Source organism: Amblyomma mixtum, chromosome 6, assembly GCF_055824585.1.
Source record: "Amblyomma mixtum isolate Tamu chromosome 6, ASM5582458v1, whole genome shotgun sequence".
Lineage (NCBI taxonomy): Eukaryota > Metazoa > Arthropoda > Arachnida > Ixodida > Ixodidae > Amblyomma > Amblyomma mixtum.
Window position 1 is genome coordinate 100,237,777 of NC_143017.1, and position 19,829 is coordinate 100,257,605.

General features: G+C 47.2%; 1 protein-coding gene across 1 annotated transcript in view; it reads left to right on the plus strand.

Moving 5' to 3' along the window:
* LOC149339852 (venom metalloproteinase antarease-like TtrivMP_A) overlaps positions 1-19,829 on the plus strand; it is a 46,136-nt gene that overhangs the window by 5,778 nt on the left and 20,529 nt on the right. The window contains exons 3-6 of the mRNA XM_089551008.1: positions 6,646-6,735; positions 8,570-8,711; positions 11,307-11,393; positions 18,245-18,357. Coding sequence (XP_089407134.1) covers positions 6,646-6,735; positions 8,570-8,711; positions 11,307-11,393; positions 18,245-18,357 — 432 coding nt within the window. The remainder of the gene's footprint in view (positions 1-6,645; positions 6,736-8,569; positions 8,712-11,306; positions 11,394-18,244; positions 18,358-19,829) is intronic.

Consider the following 19,829-nt stretch of genomic DNA (forward strand, 5'->3'; position numbering starts at 1 on the left):
CGAAATGATGGCAGCGGGCAGCGCTCCCATCAGTGCGTTAGCGACCAGCCAATGAACCCCACTTGGTCAGCTACGCACAAAATAGTTGCTCAGAAGAGCAGTGACATGGCTGGTTTTAGTCCTGAGACAGTAGCCGCTACGGCAAATGAGGCGGAATTTCGGCGGAAGAAATACGGTACTGAGCATGTATGCCGCCGCACTGCAAGACAGCTTTCCGGGAAAGAGCGCTACGGAGAGTTACCAGATATCAACGTTCAAGCGCCAAGTAAGAGCGCAGCGTTAGATATAAAGAGCGATGCCAGTCAGATTGTCGCTGGAGTCCGGAAGGTTGATGACGCCGCCCCAAAACGCCAAATTCAGGACAGAGAGCTGTTGTGCTCAGAGGAAACAGCAGAGGTCACGAGAGCGAGCGATTGTGCAGGTGAGCCGTCGCCTGGCACTGTGAGAGAGGCACAAGTGGCTTTGCTGCGAGAGAAAGATGGCGAAACCGATGAGCCTCTGAAAATTGATGGCTCGACTAAGGCGAGGGCCAGCAGTTTAGCACCTGTTGGCCACGCGAGAACTTTCGATAGGCAGCGAAAGTCAACAGGTGAAGTTTCCGGAAAACGGCCACGCGTGAAGACAGCTGATACGAACACCTCTGCGAGAAACCAAAAAGCGCGGGTCAAGCTTCTGCATTTGAGGACGCCGCGTAATTTTTCGAAATTGCCACCGCGGCGCTCAAAAGTTCGCAAGCGTTGCAATATAGCCCAGCAGATTACGCGTGCGCATGCAGGGCGTAAACGACCTACTCCATCGAGAAACAGCAGAGGGGATTACAAGGCATGTGACGCGGCCGGCGTGCTAGGAAGAAGGGTTCAAGGCCGCCACACAAAAGGGCGTTGCAGAGCGCGCGCAGGTCAGAGGGGGAAGCGCCCTTCTAGCACAGGCGAAACTAATCAGCCCCGTCGGTTTTTGGGGACCTTAGCTGGTAGCCCGGCCGCCCGACCGCGACCCCGCAGGGCGCGGCTGAAGAACAGGAGGCAGTGGATTCTGTGAATCACAAGACTGTTTCCAGGTTAATTTCAGCCCTAAGCACTTTTGTATTTACTGCTTGCTTTTCTTTGTATCCATTTAATCAACTGTAAAAAGAAAAATGAAAGCAAACCAAGTTTTGAGCTTTTGTGCTTGAGTTGAATTTTGCATTTTTTCGTTACTTTCATTGTAATGTAACTTTGACGACGCTTGTATTTTACGTAACTTTTGTTTGTAGCAGTTCTTTGTAGAGCGAAAGATTTCATTTGTGAGGTTTGGTCGCATCCGCGATTATCTTGTGTCGATATTTGCTCTTTGACGGCATCACTCAGTTGAGATTTGATGCGAATTGCCGTGCAGCAGGCACTTGTATATAGGTTTAGCTGCGCTGCGAATTGTGATAGTGCCCGCTGAGGCACGAAGGTACAGCGAAGTAACTCATGGGCGAATGTGGCGCAGTCCCTCGCGTGGGTGCTGCGAGATTACTTCGAGCTGTAATTTTGTTGGGTCGGTTTCGTGGTTTGGCACGTGAGCTTAAACTGCTCCGATTATTGCGTGCTAGTGCCCGCTGACACTCATGCACGAACGAGGCCATTCTTGGCCATTGTAGCTTAGACAGATGGCATGAGCTCCCAGAGAGGCTACCTTTTCAGCCGAATTTAGCTTTGCAGTAGGTTTATCTGCAGTATTTGTTACACGCTAGTGTCCGCTGACGCAGAGGCGCGAGCGAAGCCGCTCTTGGACATTGCAGCGTAGCTCGTGTGAGCTCTTAGAGGTACTACTTTGTGTAGCCGTATGAAGTTGCGCAGAATGTTTCTTCTGCGAGGTTTGTTGTGCAAGTTTCGCACATTTATGTCGTGTCTGCTGCCATGCAGAACGAAAGGAAAACGACATGGGCAATTGTCGTACTTAAGAACAGCAAGTAGCTTGGGGCAAAATTAAAGCCTCTGTCTCACCTCTCGGTTGATTCCTCCCTGCCCGGGTAATATCCGTGAATCGTTTCTACCTTTTCGACCGATTCTAGACCCATTCTAATTTTCCCTCTGTTTTTCGAAGTGTCATGCATTATTATGACAACACTTTGAAGAGGTCCAACACCTGAACCGTGCATTGGCTACGCACTTCGTGTTCGTTGAGGAAAATTTTGTTTCTTTAAGATTTTAGAATGAAGTTTGAGTAATCAGTTTTCTTTGGTTTTGGTCTGGCGGGGCGAGTGGGCTACAGACGGCACTTGCTTTTGTTGTGTGCGGCTTGGCGTTTGTGGTTCCGTTTGGCTCGCCTTCCAGAGAAATTCCGAGAGCGGGACATCACAGCCGATGAAGAGAGGCCTGGCGAAGAGTGGAACGAGAGCCCCCTCTTGCACGTCCTGTCAGCCGAGCTGCGTAGGAGCGGCTCATCTTCCGGACGCATTGTCTGGTGGCGGGGGTGCTGTTGGGTTTGGGATGCCCCCCCTCCCATCCTGCCTAAGTGGATTAAGGCAGCGACCTTCCAGGACCGTGGGACCACGGTGGCAGCGGCGAAAGTCAAAGACCGCCGAAGGCCGAAGATGCGGCGACGTTGGCGGCGTCCCGTGGCCGAGTCGACCCTCGGGTCAACGAACAGAGTGGTGGTGTGCTGAGTGAAATACAGCAGTGTTTAATTACTGAGCCTCTACCCTCTCCCATCAACCGAGCTACGAGAGAGCGGGACAGCCAGCACCGCCAAGCCGTGGGTGGTACTTCCCGGGTCCACGTCTGCCCATGCGATTGGACGTCATTCTTCGAACTATATTCCCCAGACAGGGATCTGGGGAATCCGTGCGTTATTTAACGGGCGTTGTTTGAGACTCCAGAGCACTCTGTTGACTCCTGAAGAAGTTCTCCCTTACACTGAGAGACCCTCTCAGTCACCCTTTGTTGTAAATAATGTAAATATTCACGCATAAAGCTCTCTTTCCCTTGTTTTCTCGTCGTAACCCCGTCTCCCGCCTTCCTCGTCCCTTCTCCGGCCCGACCAGGCTCACCCGATCCTAATACCGTCTGCTGCTCGGGCTCAGCGCGGCTCCGTTTGTATAGCCGCCGGTGTCCGCTGCGGCAGCCAGCCGCTCAAACCCTCCAATCAGGTCACGTCACAGGCCACCGTTCAAATTAGACGAATGGTCGAGAGGGGGCTCGGCCGTTGAAGGCTTGCAGACTGGAAAGGGCGGCCGGCTAAGCGTCGTAGCAGTTCGAACCGACGGTGAGGAGAGGAGGAGGAGGAGGAAGGGTCCGCGCCGGCGAGGCGGGATGATTCATGCTGCAATCCGCGACATATCCGATGAGAGTCTGGGCTTGCTTTGCGCGACGGCGGGCGCGCGGCGCTGGTCTCCAGAGAGGCCAGCGGAATGTGGGCAAGAGCAGAACAGCGCTTACCACTGACGTTTTTTTCAAAACTTCACGCATATCGCTGCGCCGCTTACGCACCTCACGGAAGAGGCTGTCGCTAGTGGCCCAATGAAGAGCAGTGTGAATATGACCGCTTGAAACGATGCTTGCAGGCATCCCCTCTACTAGGCCATTTTTACCGCGGCGCCACGACTGAAGTTCATACTGACGCTTGTAGCAGGGGCCTCGGGTCTACCCTCATCCGGCACCAGAACGGCGCCGAACGTGTCATCGCGTACGCAAGTCGTGTATTATTGAAGGCGGAAACTAATCACTCGATGACAAAAAAAGAATGCCTCACAACAGTTTAGGCGATCATAAAGTTCAGACCCCACTTTTACGGACATCCATTCCAGATGGCCAAAGATCACTACTATCTATGTTGGCTGAATAATCTCAGAAACCCTGCAGACCGACTTGCACGGTGGTCCCTTCGGCTGCAAGAGTTCGACGCTATGATCGTCGCAGTCTGATCGCAAGCACACGGACGCCGACTGCCTCTCTCGCGCTCCCGTCGACTCCGCACCTAAAGTTGCGGACGACGACAATAAAGAAAATAAAGGAGCCCCAAGTACCATAAATGTGGCGGGGAGGAGGGTGGGGGGGGGGCAGCGACTCTGCGACGTGGTCTCGCACTTGGAAGGTCAGGCAAAAACACTGGCGCGAGTTCGAGGTCAAGGCTTCTGGTTGGACCCGGTGATCTACGCGAACAAATCATAGAAGACTGTCATAATGACCCCCCCCCCCCCCCTTCGGGACATTTCGGTTCAAGTTACTATTGTCCACTCAAAGTACTATTGTCCACAGCTTAATAAGAGCGTTCGTCATTACACAAACACCTGCCGCGAGTGTCTAAGGCGGAAGCCTCCGCCCGTGAAGCCGGTAGGACGCCTTCACCTCACCATGCCCCTGCCCACTACATTCCGGCAAATAGGTATAAACCTGCTCGGACCTTTCACTGAGTCACAATCGGGCCACCGATAGATCACTGTTGCGACGGACTGCCTCACGCGCTATGCCAAATCGCGAGCTTTTCCTTCGTTAGCAGCTTTGGATGTGGCAAAGTCTTTCATCGAGTCAACAGTTCTTCGACACGGTGTCCCAGAGGTGCTAATCATCGATCATGGCTCCACATTTATGTCCCAACTTATATTCCATATTTTGAGCTTAAGCCACACTGCCCATCGCAAAGCACCCGCATACTACACGCAAACAAACGGGCTCACCGAGCGCCTTAATAAGACATTGGCTGACATGACCTCTAGGTATGCCGACATCGAGCAAAAAACCGGGGACAAAGTGTTTCCGTATTACACTGTGATTCAAGAAACCACCGATTTTCAACGTTTCGCCCTGTGCACAGCTGGGAAGTGATTACCATGTTCGTCGCTATGCTACCCCACCAGCCAGATGTCTACACTCACGCCGATACTCTGCTCGTCGCTCAGCACGTGGAAGAAGCCCGACAGCAGGCACGACTTCGCACCCATTCCCGACAGCGCTTTGATGCACGCAGGTACAACTTAGGGCATTTTGACATTAGTTTCCACCCGGAGATCAAGTGTCGCTGCGGACTCCAGTTCGACGCCGCGGTCTTAACCGGAAGCTCTTGAAACGCTAGTTTTTACCGTACGGGGTGGTTCGCTGTATGGGCGATATTAATTACGCCAATTGTAACACGGCCGTCTCGCCGACTGCCTCATTCCGAAGTCATTCACGTGGTTAGCCTCACTGCGACTGCTAGGAGCACGTGTTCTAACTACTTGCGCTCAACACACAATTCAATGTTTTAACTGTGCCTTGCTACTCTTCATTCTGAATTATTTAAGGCGCAAAAACAGGACGGAAGGCGCCTCACCCTGTGTTTTTCTGCCTTCGTCCTGTCTTTGCGCCTTAAATAATTCAGAATGAACCAAAATAAACTAGCCCAGAAACAAGTCTCCTTGCTACGCATCGGCACGATGCGCCTTTCGGGAGGGGTGCAGTGTGAAAGACATCTGTGCTCCGCCGACTTCCTTTCTGCTCAGTGCGAATCGACGGCAAAGAGGAAGAGGATCCGGCAGAATTAAGCCTGAGGACATCATCACCATCATCATCATCGTTTGTGAGCTGTGTCGCGACCTCTTCGCCTGGCTCTGGTTCCCGTTCCTGTTTCACCAGTGGTCCCGGTCCTCCAGTTTACGAAGTGCCCCAAAAACCCGTTTCAGTATGAGGGCTGTATACTAATACAGTATACAGCCCTCATACAGTATACATCCCTCAGTATACTAATGTCAAACAGAGAATGACCATTTCCGCATTCATGGGCATGCAGACAGAGCCTTGATCAAAGAGAAGAAGTACTTGCCCGGGAGGGCTAATACGATTGCACTGGATTCTTAGGGGTAGGCTAAGTGCTATATGTAGTGGCGAAAAACAGAACAGTGTCCGTGTCTGCGAAGCGATACGCGAAGAGGACCCCAGATCGTGAAGGGACCCATTAACGTCATAGTGTCATACCGTTAAGGCTTACGTGCCCTCTCAAGCTGCTTTATGGTAGTGGTTTCCGCAGCGGAAGGTAAATTTGTATCGCGCATTAACACTCACGTGACCGCGACTGAAGCCCTGCAACGATTTAGGCGCTTAGTTGCAGGCGATGCCACCAGCGGCTAAAATGGCAAAAACTTGGTCCAAACCAGACTTATGCCTACATGTTAAAAGTTTAATTTTGACCGTGACTGCAAAGAGGAATATTACACAAATCGAAATAAAACCAAGTGTCTGTATTATAGAGACCTGAGAAACACAGGATGCGAAATGCTTGATGCCGGAATTTCGGGCGGGGGAAATCTAAACGTGAGCGTGAGATATTGGAGGCTTTTCTGATCAGAAAGAATAAGCAGAAATGCGTCAGTGAGCCGTCCGTGATTATCACCGAAAAAGAGTGCAAGTTTTTATCATTATAGTAGCCATGTCACCATGTGGTGCGCGAAGTGTATTGTCTGTAGGGTGTGTGCGCAGGCAGGAAATTCTTTTAAATTGAGCAAATCTTCATCGCAATAAATCAGTTGTAAGTCCAGCGTTGTGGTGTGTGCCTTCTTTGTTCTTGTGTTGCGTCTTTTTTCGCTGGTTCCCTTTATTTGCCGGAATTTCTAAACGGCTTCTGTGATGGTGCCTGATATCAGCTGGAGTTCATTGAACGGGCGCTGTGGTCTCTCTGTCAACATAAATCAATTGTTTACTCCTCTAGATGGATGGTTCCAGAATTGAACGAGACCTTTACCACGACCCCGAAGCGCACGCCGTCCTGGTATTGACGCGAGGCGAAAGACTTGGACTTGTGCGTATGCGTACTTTCTTCATAGAATACGTGTGCATTAGCAACGGACAGATATTTTAACATGTGCAGGGCGCCGATACAACACACGAGTAAATGGTATGAAGGCCTAATTTGAGGTTTTCATGTATCTAAGGAACTGAAGAGATAATCCGGAGTCCTCTTTGGCATTCCTCATTCCATCTGTGGCAGACTCATCAGTCTGTCACAGACAGACTGATGAGTCTGCCATAGTGTTTCGCGTCAAGACTCATCAGTCCGTCACAGATGGTGAATAAAAGATTGCTGGTGGTTTAGCATTGCTAGGCACGAAATATTGTAGGAAAGCACATTTTTTGAAGGTGGACACCACCACCACGTAACTGAAAGCGCTACTGAGGTTTCCACCTACTCAGAGAGCAAGTTATGCACGTTTTGAAGTTTTTTATTGTCAATGCCAACTAACCTAATGTACACCGGTGGCCTATACTACAAGGCCTCGTTTCTGCAGCAGTGTTGTCAGCGCCAACGCGCATTGATCTAGTGCCGTGCTTCTGTTGCTATCCACGCCAACGCATGCAGCGCATGTCTCTCTGTCACTACCGCCGTATAGCTCAAAGCGGGAATATTAGTTTCATAGGAGTATTAGTGGACAACGATTATAATGTGCAATGCACAGAGCGAGAGTGTGTGGCAGTGACAAAGCGTGTTCGGCTGCGGCGGTAGCCTGGTGCTCTCGCAAAGCGGCCAGTGAAGCTGTTCTGTTTGTCCCGCCACGGGTTCGACTCCCAGGCGTGGATGTTTATTTGTTTTTTTTTGCATTTATTACCTTCACTTGCGACAAACTAGAACACACTGCAAGCATAATGATAAAAAAAATCAGAAGATCTTGCTCGGGGTTGACCCTTTGACACAGTACTTTCGCACTAAAAGGAACGGGCTCTAAGCAGATAACTAGATGCTTTCTTCACACGCGCCGCTTTCGCAGTGCCATCGAGATAATGACTGCACTTCTTAATATACAAAAAAACACATATGTTCCCTTTAATTGCGTGCTTGTAAGACGCATAATGCGAACAACATTAATCGCTCATAACGATGGGTAGCTAACAACTGCCTTTTAACTTACATTCTGTCCTCTAGCATACGCTGCTGTCAAGGGGTCGTAGAGGTATGTAACAAATAAAAATAACAGAAATGAGACTTTATGATAAAAAATGATATTAGTTTATCCTGATCTCTCGGTATCCTAAGTGGCGTCTTGCTTTTTCAAGGGTTCATGAATGGCACTTTTACGAAGTGGCCTTGCCTTTCTTGATTGAAGGCGTGCATACAGGCTCCGCCCGTGCTCAATGCGCGGGGCTGACATAAAATCCACGTGAAATTGGCTGAATATGGGTTAAAAGAAGACTTATTATTTAATCCTGTTTAGAGCAAGCCCTTTCAGTTACTTAATTAGGTACCGGCATGCACGGAATTTATTTTCATGAACCATGAGCCCAATGTTAGGAAAATATGTTTTAAAGAGGTTCGTATGTTCCCTTTTTTTCCTGGCTTAAGATACATGTCAGAATGTGCACATCGGCTCGTCCATACACCCATAATCGCTCCCTCAAAGCCCACCACAGGATAGCGCAAATGTACAAGTTCTCCTGCTGATTGTATCAGGTATAAGTGGTTCACCTCTCACGAAAAAAATAAAAGTACCGCACTGAGTTATACATGTTGTTTTAGACGGATATGTTAACGTAGAAAAGCAACACTGAGTGCATTTTCATGTTTTCTGGTGCCTTCGGCTGCGTAAATGCAATGTTAAAAGCGTTTCATAAAGAGGTGCTTTGTTTTTGCTTCCATGAAGTTCGGAATTATAGGCCCTACCGAGCGAATACAGCCGTCACTGGCCACAGAACTTCACAAGGGAAGAGGAGTCAAGCACGAGATCTTGCCTATTGTAGGGAGAGACCAAAATGCCAAAGATACGTCTGGTACCGTTGTTCAAGGTAACTAACTGCTTTGTGTAGTATGCTATAATGGGATATATACTAACGGACGACTTTCTGTGGCAGTGCAGCCATTACTAGGCAGGAAAAGAAAGGAGCCTCTGCCCACGGGCCACAGCGCCATGTAGTCCGGCCTGTAAACCAGCGTTCATTCCTTTTCGTTCAGTTCGTTCGTTATGAGCCCACTTTTCCCTCGTTTTTCTTTCTTCAAGACCGAGAGAAACAAGCGTGTATCACCCGAAAGCCGGAAAGGAAAAAATGACGGGTCACGGTCTGCAAGAGAAAGGTCTGAATGCGCTAACAAGCGGTTCGCCATGCTAACGGCGCCTTGCTTATTGCTAACGACGACTGCTATTGCTGACGAGTGCCATGCTAACGGCACTCGTCATTACTATGTGCCCGGTAATAACGAAACAGGAAACTCGTCGTGTCTATGAGGTTCCATACTCGCTTCCCACGAGAAACTGCTGGGCTCGAATGCACCCTACGGAACTTTTTTCTGGGATTTTTTTTCATTTATAAGGTGCACAGACCACACACACTTCGCTGATATCGCTCACAGCTGACAGTAATGCTGGCTCACTCAATGCTTTCGAAAACGCACGATTATGCTGAGCTGGGTAAGTTGCAGAGGATGCATCTTAGAGGATTCTGCGCAACAAAGGGATGAGTGCAAAGGAAGAAGACACAGACACAATGTTTTTAAGAAGGGTACGGAACTATAGGAAGAAAAAGGTTAAAAAAAATGTGATACAACTCAGAAGTATTTGTATTTGGGCGTGTTGGTTCATAACTTTTATTGCGCCCCTGTGTCCTCCTGAAATGTGATACAAGGTTGGAAAAACAAGTCAAAATAAAAATAACCAAACACGTGCGATCACTTAACTGATTCCAGGTAGCCGATTTCGCCCACGCTGTGGCAGAATAGAAGACGGCCGACTGTGCAGCAGCGTGGGCCCCAGCGCTCGCGCGAGGTCGTCAGCTCCATTAAGATCATACCGTCACCATCCTTCATAATTCGGTCTTCATCGGCTTGCCATGACGTAACATTATGGATAAGTCGTTAGCACAGCTGTCACCACCTTTGAAGATATGGAAGGCTTCTATAATTTTCCTGGCGCGCTGGGTGCGCGCTCTACCAAGCACAAGGAACCCCTAGCGTCCACTAAGCTGTTCTCTGATTTCCCAAGGTTGGGGCCAACACGTTGAGCGCTGCGCTTTATACCTGTGAGCGCCAGTTAATCTGCGCGCCCTGGAAGAACTGCGTGAGCTGTGTACTTAAGAGATAAGAGGGCAATGGTTTTGGTGGACATTTGTCACCATGTAGCATCCGAGCAATATGCTAGCAGCCGGGAGCAGCAGGACACAGAAGGAAAGGCGAACCCCCCCCCCCCCCCCTATTCCCCTACGCAGGCACCCAGCATCAGCGGGAGTCTGTGAAGCCACGCCATCATACTCGCCGCTTTGGAAGAGGTCGGAACCTACCCGGTACAAGTGTAGGCACGCTTTATAGCGTCCATGTCCTCTTCTGCACGGGTTGTCGCGCATGCGTTGGCCGGCCCAGAAGGCCCTGGCGCTGCGTACGCCTTAGCGTACGCAGGAGCTTAGCTAAGCCTAGCTAAGCTAAGCTAAACGGCGCAGAGAAGATGCCACGGTGGAGTCGTCGTCTCTACATGGCTGAAAAGAAAGTGCACAGCCATCACCAGGGTGGCAATGGACGCCACAGCGACTACGGAATGACGCCATAGACTGCGCCCTGAAGTGACCTGTGGAGCCCCACCGCTAGTAGAACTGTTGCATTCCTCTGTAGTAAAAGGTGTTGCGTTTACCAGCAACCCGGAGGTGGTCAGGAACGGCGTTCGACGCAGCTATCTCCCCTTTTACGTACCGTGTTCCGGTAGGACTCCACGTTGGGAACTCATCTCACCAAGGTGACGGTGAGCGCCTTTCCTTGTTCGTTAAAGGCTTGGACGAGGGCCCCATTGGTCACGTATGAGGGTGGAAAGAGGCAGGCCACGTTGGTAACTTTCGGCATGAGCCCTTGGTAACTTTTAGGGCCTGAGCCCTCTTATGAGCCGCACAATAGACTTCGGACAAACCGACTATTGAAGGCGCCGCGTCAACTACGGTCTCAGGACTGGTCCTAGAAAGTACATTGAAGTCGAACACGAAGTCCTTTCACGGACACCACGACACCGTAGGCGCCATGTAAAATCAGAAATGACGCACGTACTCAGCTGGCTGGAATTGTTCCGCAGACCTCCACTACGGCACCTCTTTCTTCCTGTCTTCTTTCACTGCCTCCTTTATCCCATCCCTTACGGAGCGGTTCCGGTGTCCACCGAGATATGCAAGACAGTTACTGTGCCATTTACTTTCCTCAGAACCAATTTTTTACTCATTAACCGTGAGGCAGGCAGGGGTGTCACCAAAATGGGCACTCTGTTGTGTACGATATGTTAATTCTGCTGTGGGATTGCTGTGCGGGTGCTGATTTCGAAATTCGCATTTCGAAGCTAGCTAGTTAGCTAGGATACCCGGTATATGCGATGTTGGCGCCCATTTCGTCAAAAGCCTTTCTTGGTTCTTCCGCAGGTACTGGTGCTGCTTTGAGCATGACTTTGAGTGACGACCAAAATAAGGCTAAAATTAACCCCGAAGGAAGATCTGGAAGGAATCCTTGTAAGTTGACTGGTGTTATAATGTAAATCAACAGTTCTTAATATTCAAACGCTTTTCATCCTGGAGGAAAGAGAGCCTCTATATACCATTGCATTAACATTGAAAAAAAAAAGAACAGTGTAGCATAAATGTCTCAAAATTTGAGACCGGCAATGAAGCCTGGAAGCTACTTATTACCTTTAACTGTACACTAGCGGACATCTATTACCAAGCATAAAAATCGCGACATTTAGTTACATGTATTGGTCATTCGAGAATAAGTAAACATGAATTATCGTTACTAAAATTCCGTTACTCATGTCAGCTATCTGGCAGGGGGCTAATATTCAATATAATATCATACATTACGGAACGCAGGACTCCAAGTGCAGAAGTTGCATACTTGGAAAAGCTAAATAGGTGCAAGGGACAATACAAGGGGCCGCGCCACCCCATCAAAAAAAAAAACACGTCTACAACAATAAAAGAACAATAATTAGCTGTGGTGTAACTACTGTTGAACCTGATTAAAGAGTGAAAGCTGTGGTGTACCGGGCATATAGGCGCGGCTTGGCGGTTTGGCGTTCCTTGGGTACTCGCTTAATTAAAACATCTGTAATTTACATGCTCATAATTGATTTATTCATGAACGCATCAGTACATAACTCAAAGATACGTTTCTAAGACATCTGTGCAATCACTAGGGGCGTGCCATCAGTTGGACCATCGTCGTACATTGCGTGTTGGAGTTTCAGTGGGCGCCTCATGATGGCGCTATGATTGCACGCCATGCACGAAGGAAATTCACTGGAAACGTACTTCGCAACTCGCTATTTGTGCAAGAATCCTTGATTGCCAGATCTAGATTTTGTGACTCCGTTCCTAGTCTATACTTTCCTATCGTTCGTCACTTTATCAAGCGCCACCACACCTGTTACCAGCAGGTCTGTGCATGATAAGAATGGTTTTATGGTTTATGGAATTTAATGTCCCAAATGACTCAGACTCCGTAGGACGCTCGTGGAGGACTGTGGACAATTTGGACCACCTGACTTTAACGTGCACTGACATTGCAAAGCAAACGGGCCTCTAACATTTTGCCTCTATCGAAGTGCGGCCGCCATGGCCGGGATCGAATCCACGGGTTTCGCATCAGCAGCCGAGCAGCCGAGCAATTGCGATGGCTGCATGGTAAAAGTCAGAGTCTCTTGTAACCCTCATAACCTGAGTCGCTTTGGGATGTTGAACCCCATAAAGGATACAATGAGAGTAAATGGAAATCATCATTAAAATATACCAACCGTGATTATCACTGTTGGTAATGGCCGAGGCCTGACCGTACTTGAAAATGCCACGAGGACTCAATCTTTATTGTAAGCATGAAATGCTTTTAGCTCCCGTTGTCGGCAGTGTGGTGAAGTCATGCCGAGACCGAGAGCCAACATCCGGGCACTGAAACGAGAGCATCCGGGCACCGTACGAGATTTAACGAGACTCATACGTGATTTGTTAGGGGCTTTGAGAGAGGGCCGCTTAGAGCAAGATGGGAGCTCCAGGGCGAGAAGGTCTTTGGGCGGAAAAACTGCTTCCGCGCCGTCCCCAAGGATGGCGCCGCGGTCCCACACTCACGTATGTAAAAGACCGGCCGCTGGGACTTCAGCTCATGACGTTTCCCCCTTTGGCAGGCAGATGTATACACGCTCGCGGAGTATTCGAACGCGCTGCATATACATTCGTGTCAGGCCTGCGTCTCGTCGTGTCCGCGTACGCTTCTGCATCGTCCTGCATTTAAATGCCGCCACCGTCACAGCTGCTTAAGCCGAGCAATGGAGCCTGATGAAAGGAGAGGTAGGAAGCGTCTTGCGGAAAGCGATCGCTTTGCGAGTGATACGCCACAGCAGAAGACGGCTCGCCCCTGCCGACAACGCCATGATTATGCGGCCGCTCCCGAAAGCGACAAGGCCGCCACGGTTTGCGGCTGCCTACCTAAGCCCGCACTATTGCAGGCGATCGCTTCGACGTAACAAGAAGAGTGTGGTGTGGTGTTGTGTGGTGTGTTGAACACTAGACCCATTTCAAGATTTTGACTAGTATCATCTACAACCAATGTGTTATGCCCGTAAACATTGCATGCTTACTCTACTCTCGGTTACGGGAGAGGCAGAGATCTTTTTTTTTTAACCTGCATTGTAGATTTTTTTTAATCCGACATGTTTGCCATTAGGCATAATGAGAAAGGGAGAGAAAGTTAGAAGGAGTGTAAACAAGCCTCGCTTAAAAAGTGGTAAAAGTTCTCGGTAAAGCGATTATCATGAGTCCACTTCCAATAGTCGCCTGCAACGTCCCATCGCAGGCCTACCTTCCTTAAGAAGCGTCGTCTCACGGAGGCTGTAGCCGGGCCAGCCCAAAGCAAATGTTTTTCGTCACACTAGTCTCGAGCAGCACCACAATGGATACACTTGTCAGTCACTTCTAAGCTCTTGTCAGGCCACCGATGACACACAGAAGGAGTCAGAGCCGCTCCTGCCCGAATCCAACGCACAGGTACCTCCTCCTCCCGAGTGAGACTACGGAGGAGAGGGTACGAACACGGAGGATTTAGAGTGCGTGTTTGCTTACGCAGAGCCTGTTTCTCGAAGCGTGGGACAGGAACGGATTTGGGGGATGAGGAGAAGGTGTCGGGATGTCTGACGTGTCAAGGTATCTACATTGTATCCACATGAATATTATGCGGATCGTGAGCGTAGCCGCGAATCCAGTGTATACGCACAGAACAGGGGTATTTTGTGCAAAGTAGGTGAACGAATTGTGTAATTGGGAATGCTCGCCGGACAGCCTGAAGCTGCTTAAGGGAGGCAAAGGAGTCAGTGCAAAATATGAACAATATCGAAAGTGGGTATGAGTGGAAGGGAAGGAATTCCAGTGTGTATCGCTTGAAGCTCCAAGACAAATGGGGAGCAAGTATTCGCGCTATATGTAGTGCGGGAGGTAAGATGAGGATGAGAGGGACTGTAAACTGTGGTAACTTCCTGCAGTGTTGTGTGTGATGCATCGGTGTATATTATGCACCCTGAAGGTAGATGCGCGGCAGATATCGGCCGCCAAAGCAGAGGAGCGATTGTTAGTGAGTTGACAGCATGACCATGGAGGAAGAGTCTGTAAACTATGAAGTTGAAGCGACATCTTGTGTGCTCTGTTTGCCTCCCGCTGGTCGATTATTTAACTTAAAGTATTAGGTTGAGCTTACGCTTGCAGAATGGGTATGTGTGTGATACGAGGAAGATAAGTTATGGCACGCGCAGCCTCACGATTGATAGCCAGAGGTAAAGCTAAAGGCTACAGTGCCTGACAAAGACTTTCGCTCCAGGTGAACTTCGGTGAGTAGGTAAAGGAACGTGCTAGAACAGCAGTCACAACAGCACTCTAAAACGTCAATACAAATCGCAAACACCGAAATTTGCTGACCGTAAATTTGGGTTATGCAAGGTCAGAATAATAAAGGAATCAGCCATAAGAAATATAACGCGCTAAATTAACATACATTGTAACATTGCTGATTGTTTTGCAATAACCAGACATCAGAGAATAATTACACACAGTTAAAAAAGACGAAATAAAAATAGTGCTACCAGCAATTTTTTAAATGTCTGGTACTTAGTAGCACTAACAGCAGTCATACAAAAAAAGCAATATACTTTTTCAGGTGCAGCAAAGCCGAGTGAACAATATGAAACAATGCAAATGCATATGTCAAATAAGCCATAGGGCTTTAAGCAAGTTTCTGACCACAGATTTGTAAAAATTTACTAACGCCGTAGTTTGTTCTACGAGTCGCGGCTGGTGTCCTCTGAGTCCTCTACGAAGAGAATACTTTGAACTTAACTCTGGATTTTTAGTTATAAAAGGCTTATTGTAGTTTATGTCTAGTAAGGATTTGTAACAATAGGCCTGTTTACATTCATAAATTGTTCTTAAAAGACCGAACTTGGAGGAAGAAGGTGATTTCTGCCAAAGAAGTTTCCAAATGTTCTCCATATTTTCTTCTGTAATGAAATGAAAATATTTTTGAGGTGTTGTAGTTCCCAGACCGCTGCGTAGGAAGAGAGCCTAGTGTAGAACAGAGAGTAATACAAGATTTTTTTAATGAGAGAGGAACGAGGTTTTATTCTTATAGGGACAGCCTACTGCCCGGCTTAGCTCCCTCTCCAGACGGCTGACATGAGTATTCCAAGATAAGTTACTGTGAAACCATAAATCCAAACATTTTGCGTAATACTTGCTCTAACTGATTATTGCACAACAGTGTGGCAATGTTTCAAAACAGAGTCTTATTTATTGGTGCAAAGATTCCATATATAGCTTTTTTAGTGTTTAATCTTAACTTATTATTATGCAGCCTGTGGGACAATGAGTTGAGAAAATTATTCGCTCGATCTGTCGGAAAAGAAAACATTGGTATCGTGTACGTACATAATTTTGATGAACTTTGTATATTGCAATATCATTCATGCGCTGATTGAACAATATAGGTCGAAGAATTGACCCTTGCTATACTTCATACAGCGCTTGTTGATCCATAGAGCGCAATTGTTGAAGATGCATTATTTATTGTAACATATTCTATCATTTTTCCCATTAGGTCTAATGTTACAACTCGAATACGGTAGTCATAGAACTTACTCTGACAGTGAAAGCGCTCAAAAAGACAAGGACTACAGAACTAAGAGGGACATACGATGCGCTTCATATGTCCCTCTTATTCTGTCGTCCTTGTCTTTTGGAGTGCTTTCACCGTCACAATGCAAAATCAATTAAATCAATTCGCCCACTCACTTCAAATATTCATAGAGCTTAATAACTAATATTTCATGGTCTGCACAATCAAAGGCCTTTTGTAGATTCAAAAATATTCCTATTGTATAGTCTTCGCAGCGTAATATGTGTTATTTCATTTTTACTGTTCAGTAATGCCTGTTCCGTTGACTTCTTTTTGAAATCCGCATTGTACCTCATACATAATGCTATGTTTTGATCTAAAAACGTCCAGCTTTATGTTTACGATGCTTTAAAAAACTTTTGATAAGACATGGAGCTTTGATACTGGACGGAAATTATTGGCTTAGTGATCAATTTCACCGTGATGAATTGAGCACACTTTGGCTATTTTGGGCTCCTCTGGAAATATTCCGGTCTGAAGCATGTTATTAATAATATGGGCTAGAATGCCAGAGATTAGATCAGGAATATACTTTATAGGGATAGACTTAATATCAATGAATCCAGACGCTATGTTTTTCGTCAAGATTAGCGCTTCTGCCTTGTCCCTTCTTTCTGCGCTATGGACCCTCATATTAGTTCTGCAACTTCAAGCAGTGTAGTTAGCGACATTGGCAATTAGTTCAGTATAGTAGGTTTTGGAAGGCAAGCACGTGTCCAGGTAGGCAAGCAGGACTATATTTTTCGTTCTGTATGAAATGCTTACTGAATACATCGGCTGCTTCATCGTCAAAAGGTTTCTTTGGGGTGAGGAAACAAGATTAATCGCCTGTATGGCAGCAGCAGTGCGTAAGGTTTCTGGCCTCTTGCGAAATTTTCATGAGGTTGCTGGAAACAGATGTGGATAACTTTTCGCAGTTGTTTAACCTCGCTTGCTTAATTTCTTCAATAAGTTGGTGGCGGTATTTTTTGCATTCTACAATTTTACAGCCTCACGAGTTTTTGTAAGAGAATGGTATAATATCGGTTCGCGTCTTGTACAATCTAGGAGTACTGTCATGGCTTCCTTACTATTATTCAACTTGTATTCCTAGCGGTCAACGAAACGAAAATGCCTTACTGTAGCATTGCTTCATTTGTTCGGCAAAAGCGCCGGCGCAGTGGCTTAGTGGTTGTGGCACTCGGCTGCTGACGCGACAGACGCGGCTTCGATCCTGGCCATGGTGGTCGCATTTCGGTGGAGGTAAAATGCTAGAGGCCCGCGTTCTGTGCGATGTCAGTGCACGTTAAGGAACCCCAGGTGATCGAAATTATTTGCAGCCCTCCACTACGGCATTCCTCATATCCTGAGTCCCTCCGGGATGGTAAACCACATAAACCACACCAAGCCATCGTAGATCTAGATGTTTTTGCTTTCAATACCTTGTTTCAGTGCTGGCACTTTCTTCGGTGTAGAGAGACTTAGACAGCTGTAAGATAGAGGCGTTACTGCAGGTAGCAGAGTTTTGCGTGTTAAAGCGGCCCCAGCACTGCACGAATAAGCAGCTAAGAACGTCATTATGGAGCTACATTTGAAAGCGGCTTTGTTATGATCGATTATCTTATTTTTCAGTGGCAACGGCCACCTGTGCTGGCAGCGGAGATTGCCAAACTTTGAAGCAGCGCCAGTGCCTGTTTCTTGCATCCAAAACTAATTCATGAACTGCAAAGACGCAAAATAAAGAATCCGAAAAGAAACTGTTGCAGAATGCACGGACTGCGTTTTTTTTTTGTGAAAGGAAGCGCTTATTGCAGGCGATCGGTGCTTGTATTGCTGTATGTCGCAGAGTTTCTTGCTGTGAAGTTGCCTGATTTTAAGCTGGAAGACCTCTCTGCGTGGCTCCCGCTTCTCAAGCCGTGATGATGCCTTGCAAACTATCGGCTGCTGCTGGTTCCCGGTGTCCGCTCGGCGGGGGCGTTCACCATTTCCTTTCACCCTCCACTACCCATGACGCAAGCGAGTAAAGTGAAATGACGCATTTGTCGCGATTCATTCTAAAAGAATCTCTGTCGGGATTCTCCTGTTATTCACCACAGCAAAATAAAACAAAACTAGATCGCAGCTAACAGAGAAATGAATACGGGTTTTTCACTTGTCGCTGAATTTTGCTTTTCAGACCCCATAAATGCCACCTGTGAGGCGCGCATTGCTGTGGATTCAACATTCTTTAATGCTTTCAAGGCAAAAAAACAAGATCTTGTGCAGTATATCTCCGTCCTCGTAGCATTCGTGAGTAGAGCTGTGGTTTCTATCGCGATACTCAAAAGCAGCGTATTGCTTAACGAAAAAAACTGGCTCGTACTTATTAAGCACTACTTCTTTATGTAGAATTCCTGCCTGCATCAATTACTGCTTTACATTGTTTCGGTGTTGTGCGAACTTCGAGACATTATCGGCGTCAACGTTCCCTTGCATACAACGTGAATGGTTTTACAGTCTGACAGAAAACATAGGTGATCCAAGCATCTGCTTGAATCACCGCTTAACGTAACACACGTACGTACCTTACACGTAATAGGCAATTCTGTGAAATTGCTTGTTAAGTAAGCAGTTCATTAACATCGGTTTAAAAACAAGCTCAGCGATCGTAAATCCTTCCAGACAATCTGATCAAGCCTGCCCTTAACATTTTTTCGCGTACTAAGTTTGCTCAGGCTGAACGCTTTGCTGAAGAAATATATATTTTTTGTCCGGCAGAAGCTCAAAAAACGTGGACTGATCTTCTTGATACCAGATACAAAGCGTTCACTTCTTCAAAACTTATAACAAGCTGAGAAAAAAAAGATTTATTTTGCCGACTGTTATCAACTGCACTTTTTGGCATCAAGTGAAAGCTCTTTCCCGAAATAAACCAATACCTTGGCGTGGCGCTGAAATAATGATCAACATAAATTAAGACCAAATTTTTCTACATGTTCGGCTTTTTTCATGTAGACGACGCCAATAAACCCTAACTACGGGGACACAATATAAAGTTATAGTAACTCTGTGCAACTAAATTAACAAAAAGGCTGTTACGCCATCTAGCCGTCACTCAGTGGCAGTAATGAGCGTAACATTAACCAAGGTACATAGATTTCGTTAAACTACAGTTGCGAGCAATAAAGTGTTTTTACAAAAGCTACCAGTAAAATAAAAATGGGGAGAGTTACCACAGCTACCAGAAACCGCTTTTGCCGGCAGGAGCTTTTACGCTGGCAGCCCCACAATGCACAGCGGCAGGCTTAAAATCTGAAAAAAAAAAATTGAAATTACAACGATAAAGCCTTTTTAAACCGTGCACAAAATGGTGACTATTTGCAAGAGAAAAGAAATGAAGCATGTAAGTTGTCATCCAGGTAAAATGAAAACATGACGCTAATTTGTGCACAGTCTTAGTATATCAGCCGAGGCGACCGAATTATTGCAGAGCCCCGAAATGTTAACCCAAGTCGGTGCAAACTACGGCTCTGACCTTAGTTTCTTTGCCAATCTAAAATTCAAATGCTTGCCCTCGCTATTGTCATCGTAAGGAATGGTCTATAAGAATCTATAAGGACTGTAAGGAAATCTCTATTCGGTAAGTTGTAGTGGCAAAAATGCAGACCAACGTTTGCAACAATTGAAACAATTTATTGGCGTTTCAGCCGCGGAATGACCTTCGTCAGAATTTCGTGACGTTCTAACGAAGGCCTTTGCTACGGTAAAACGTACTTGGTTTC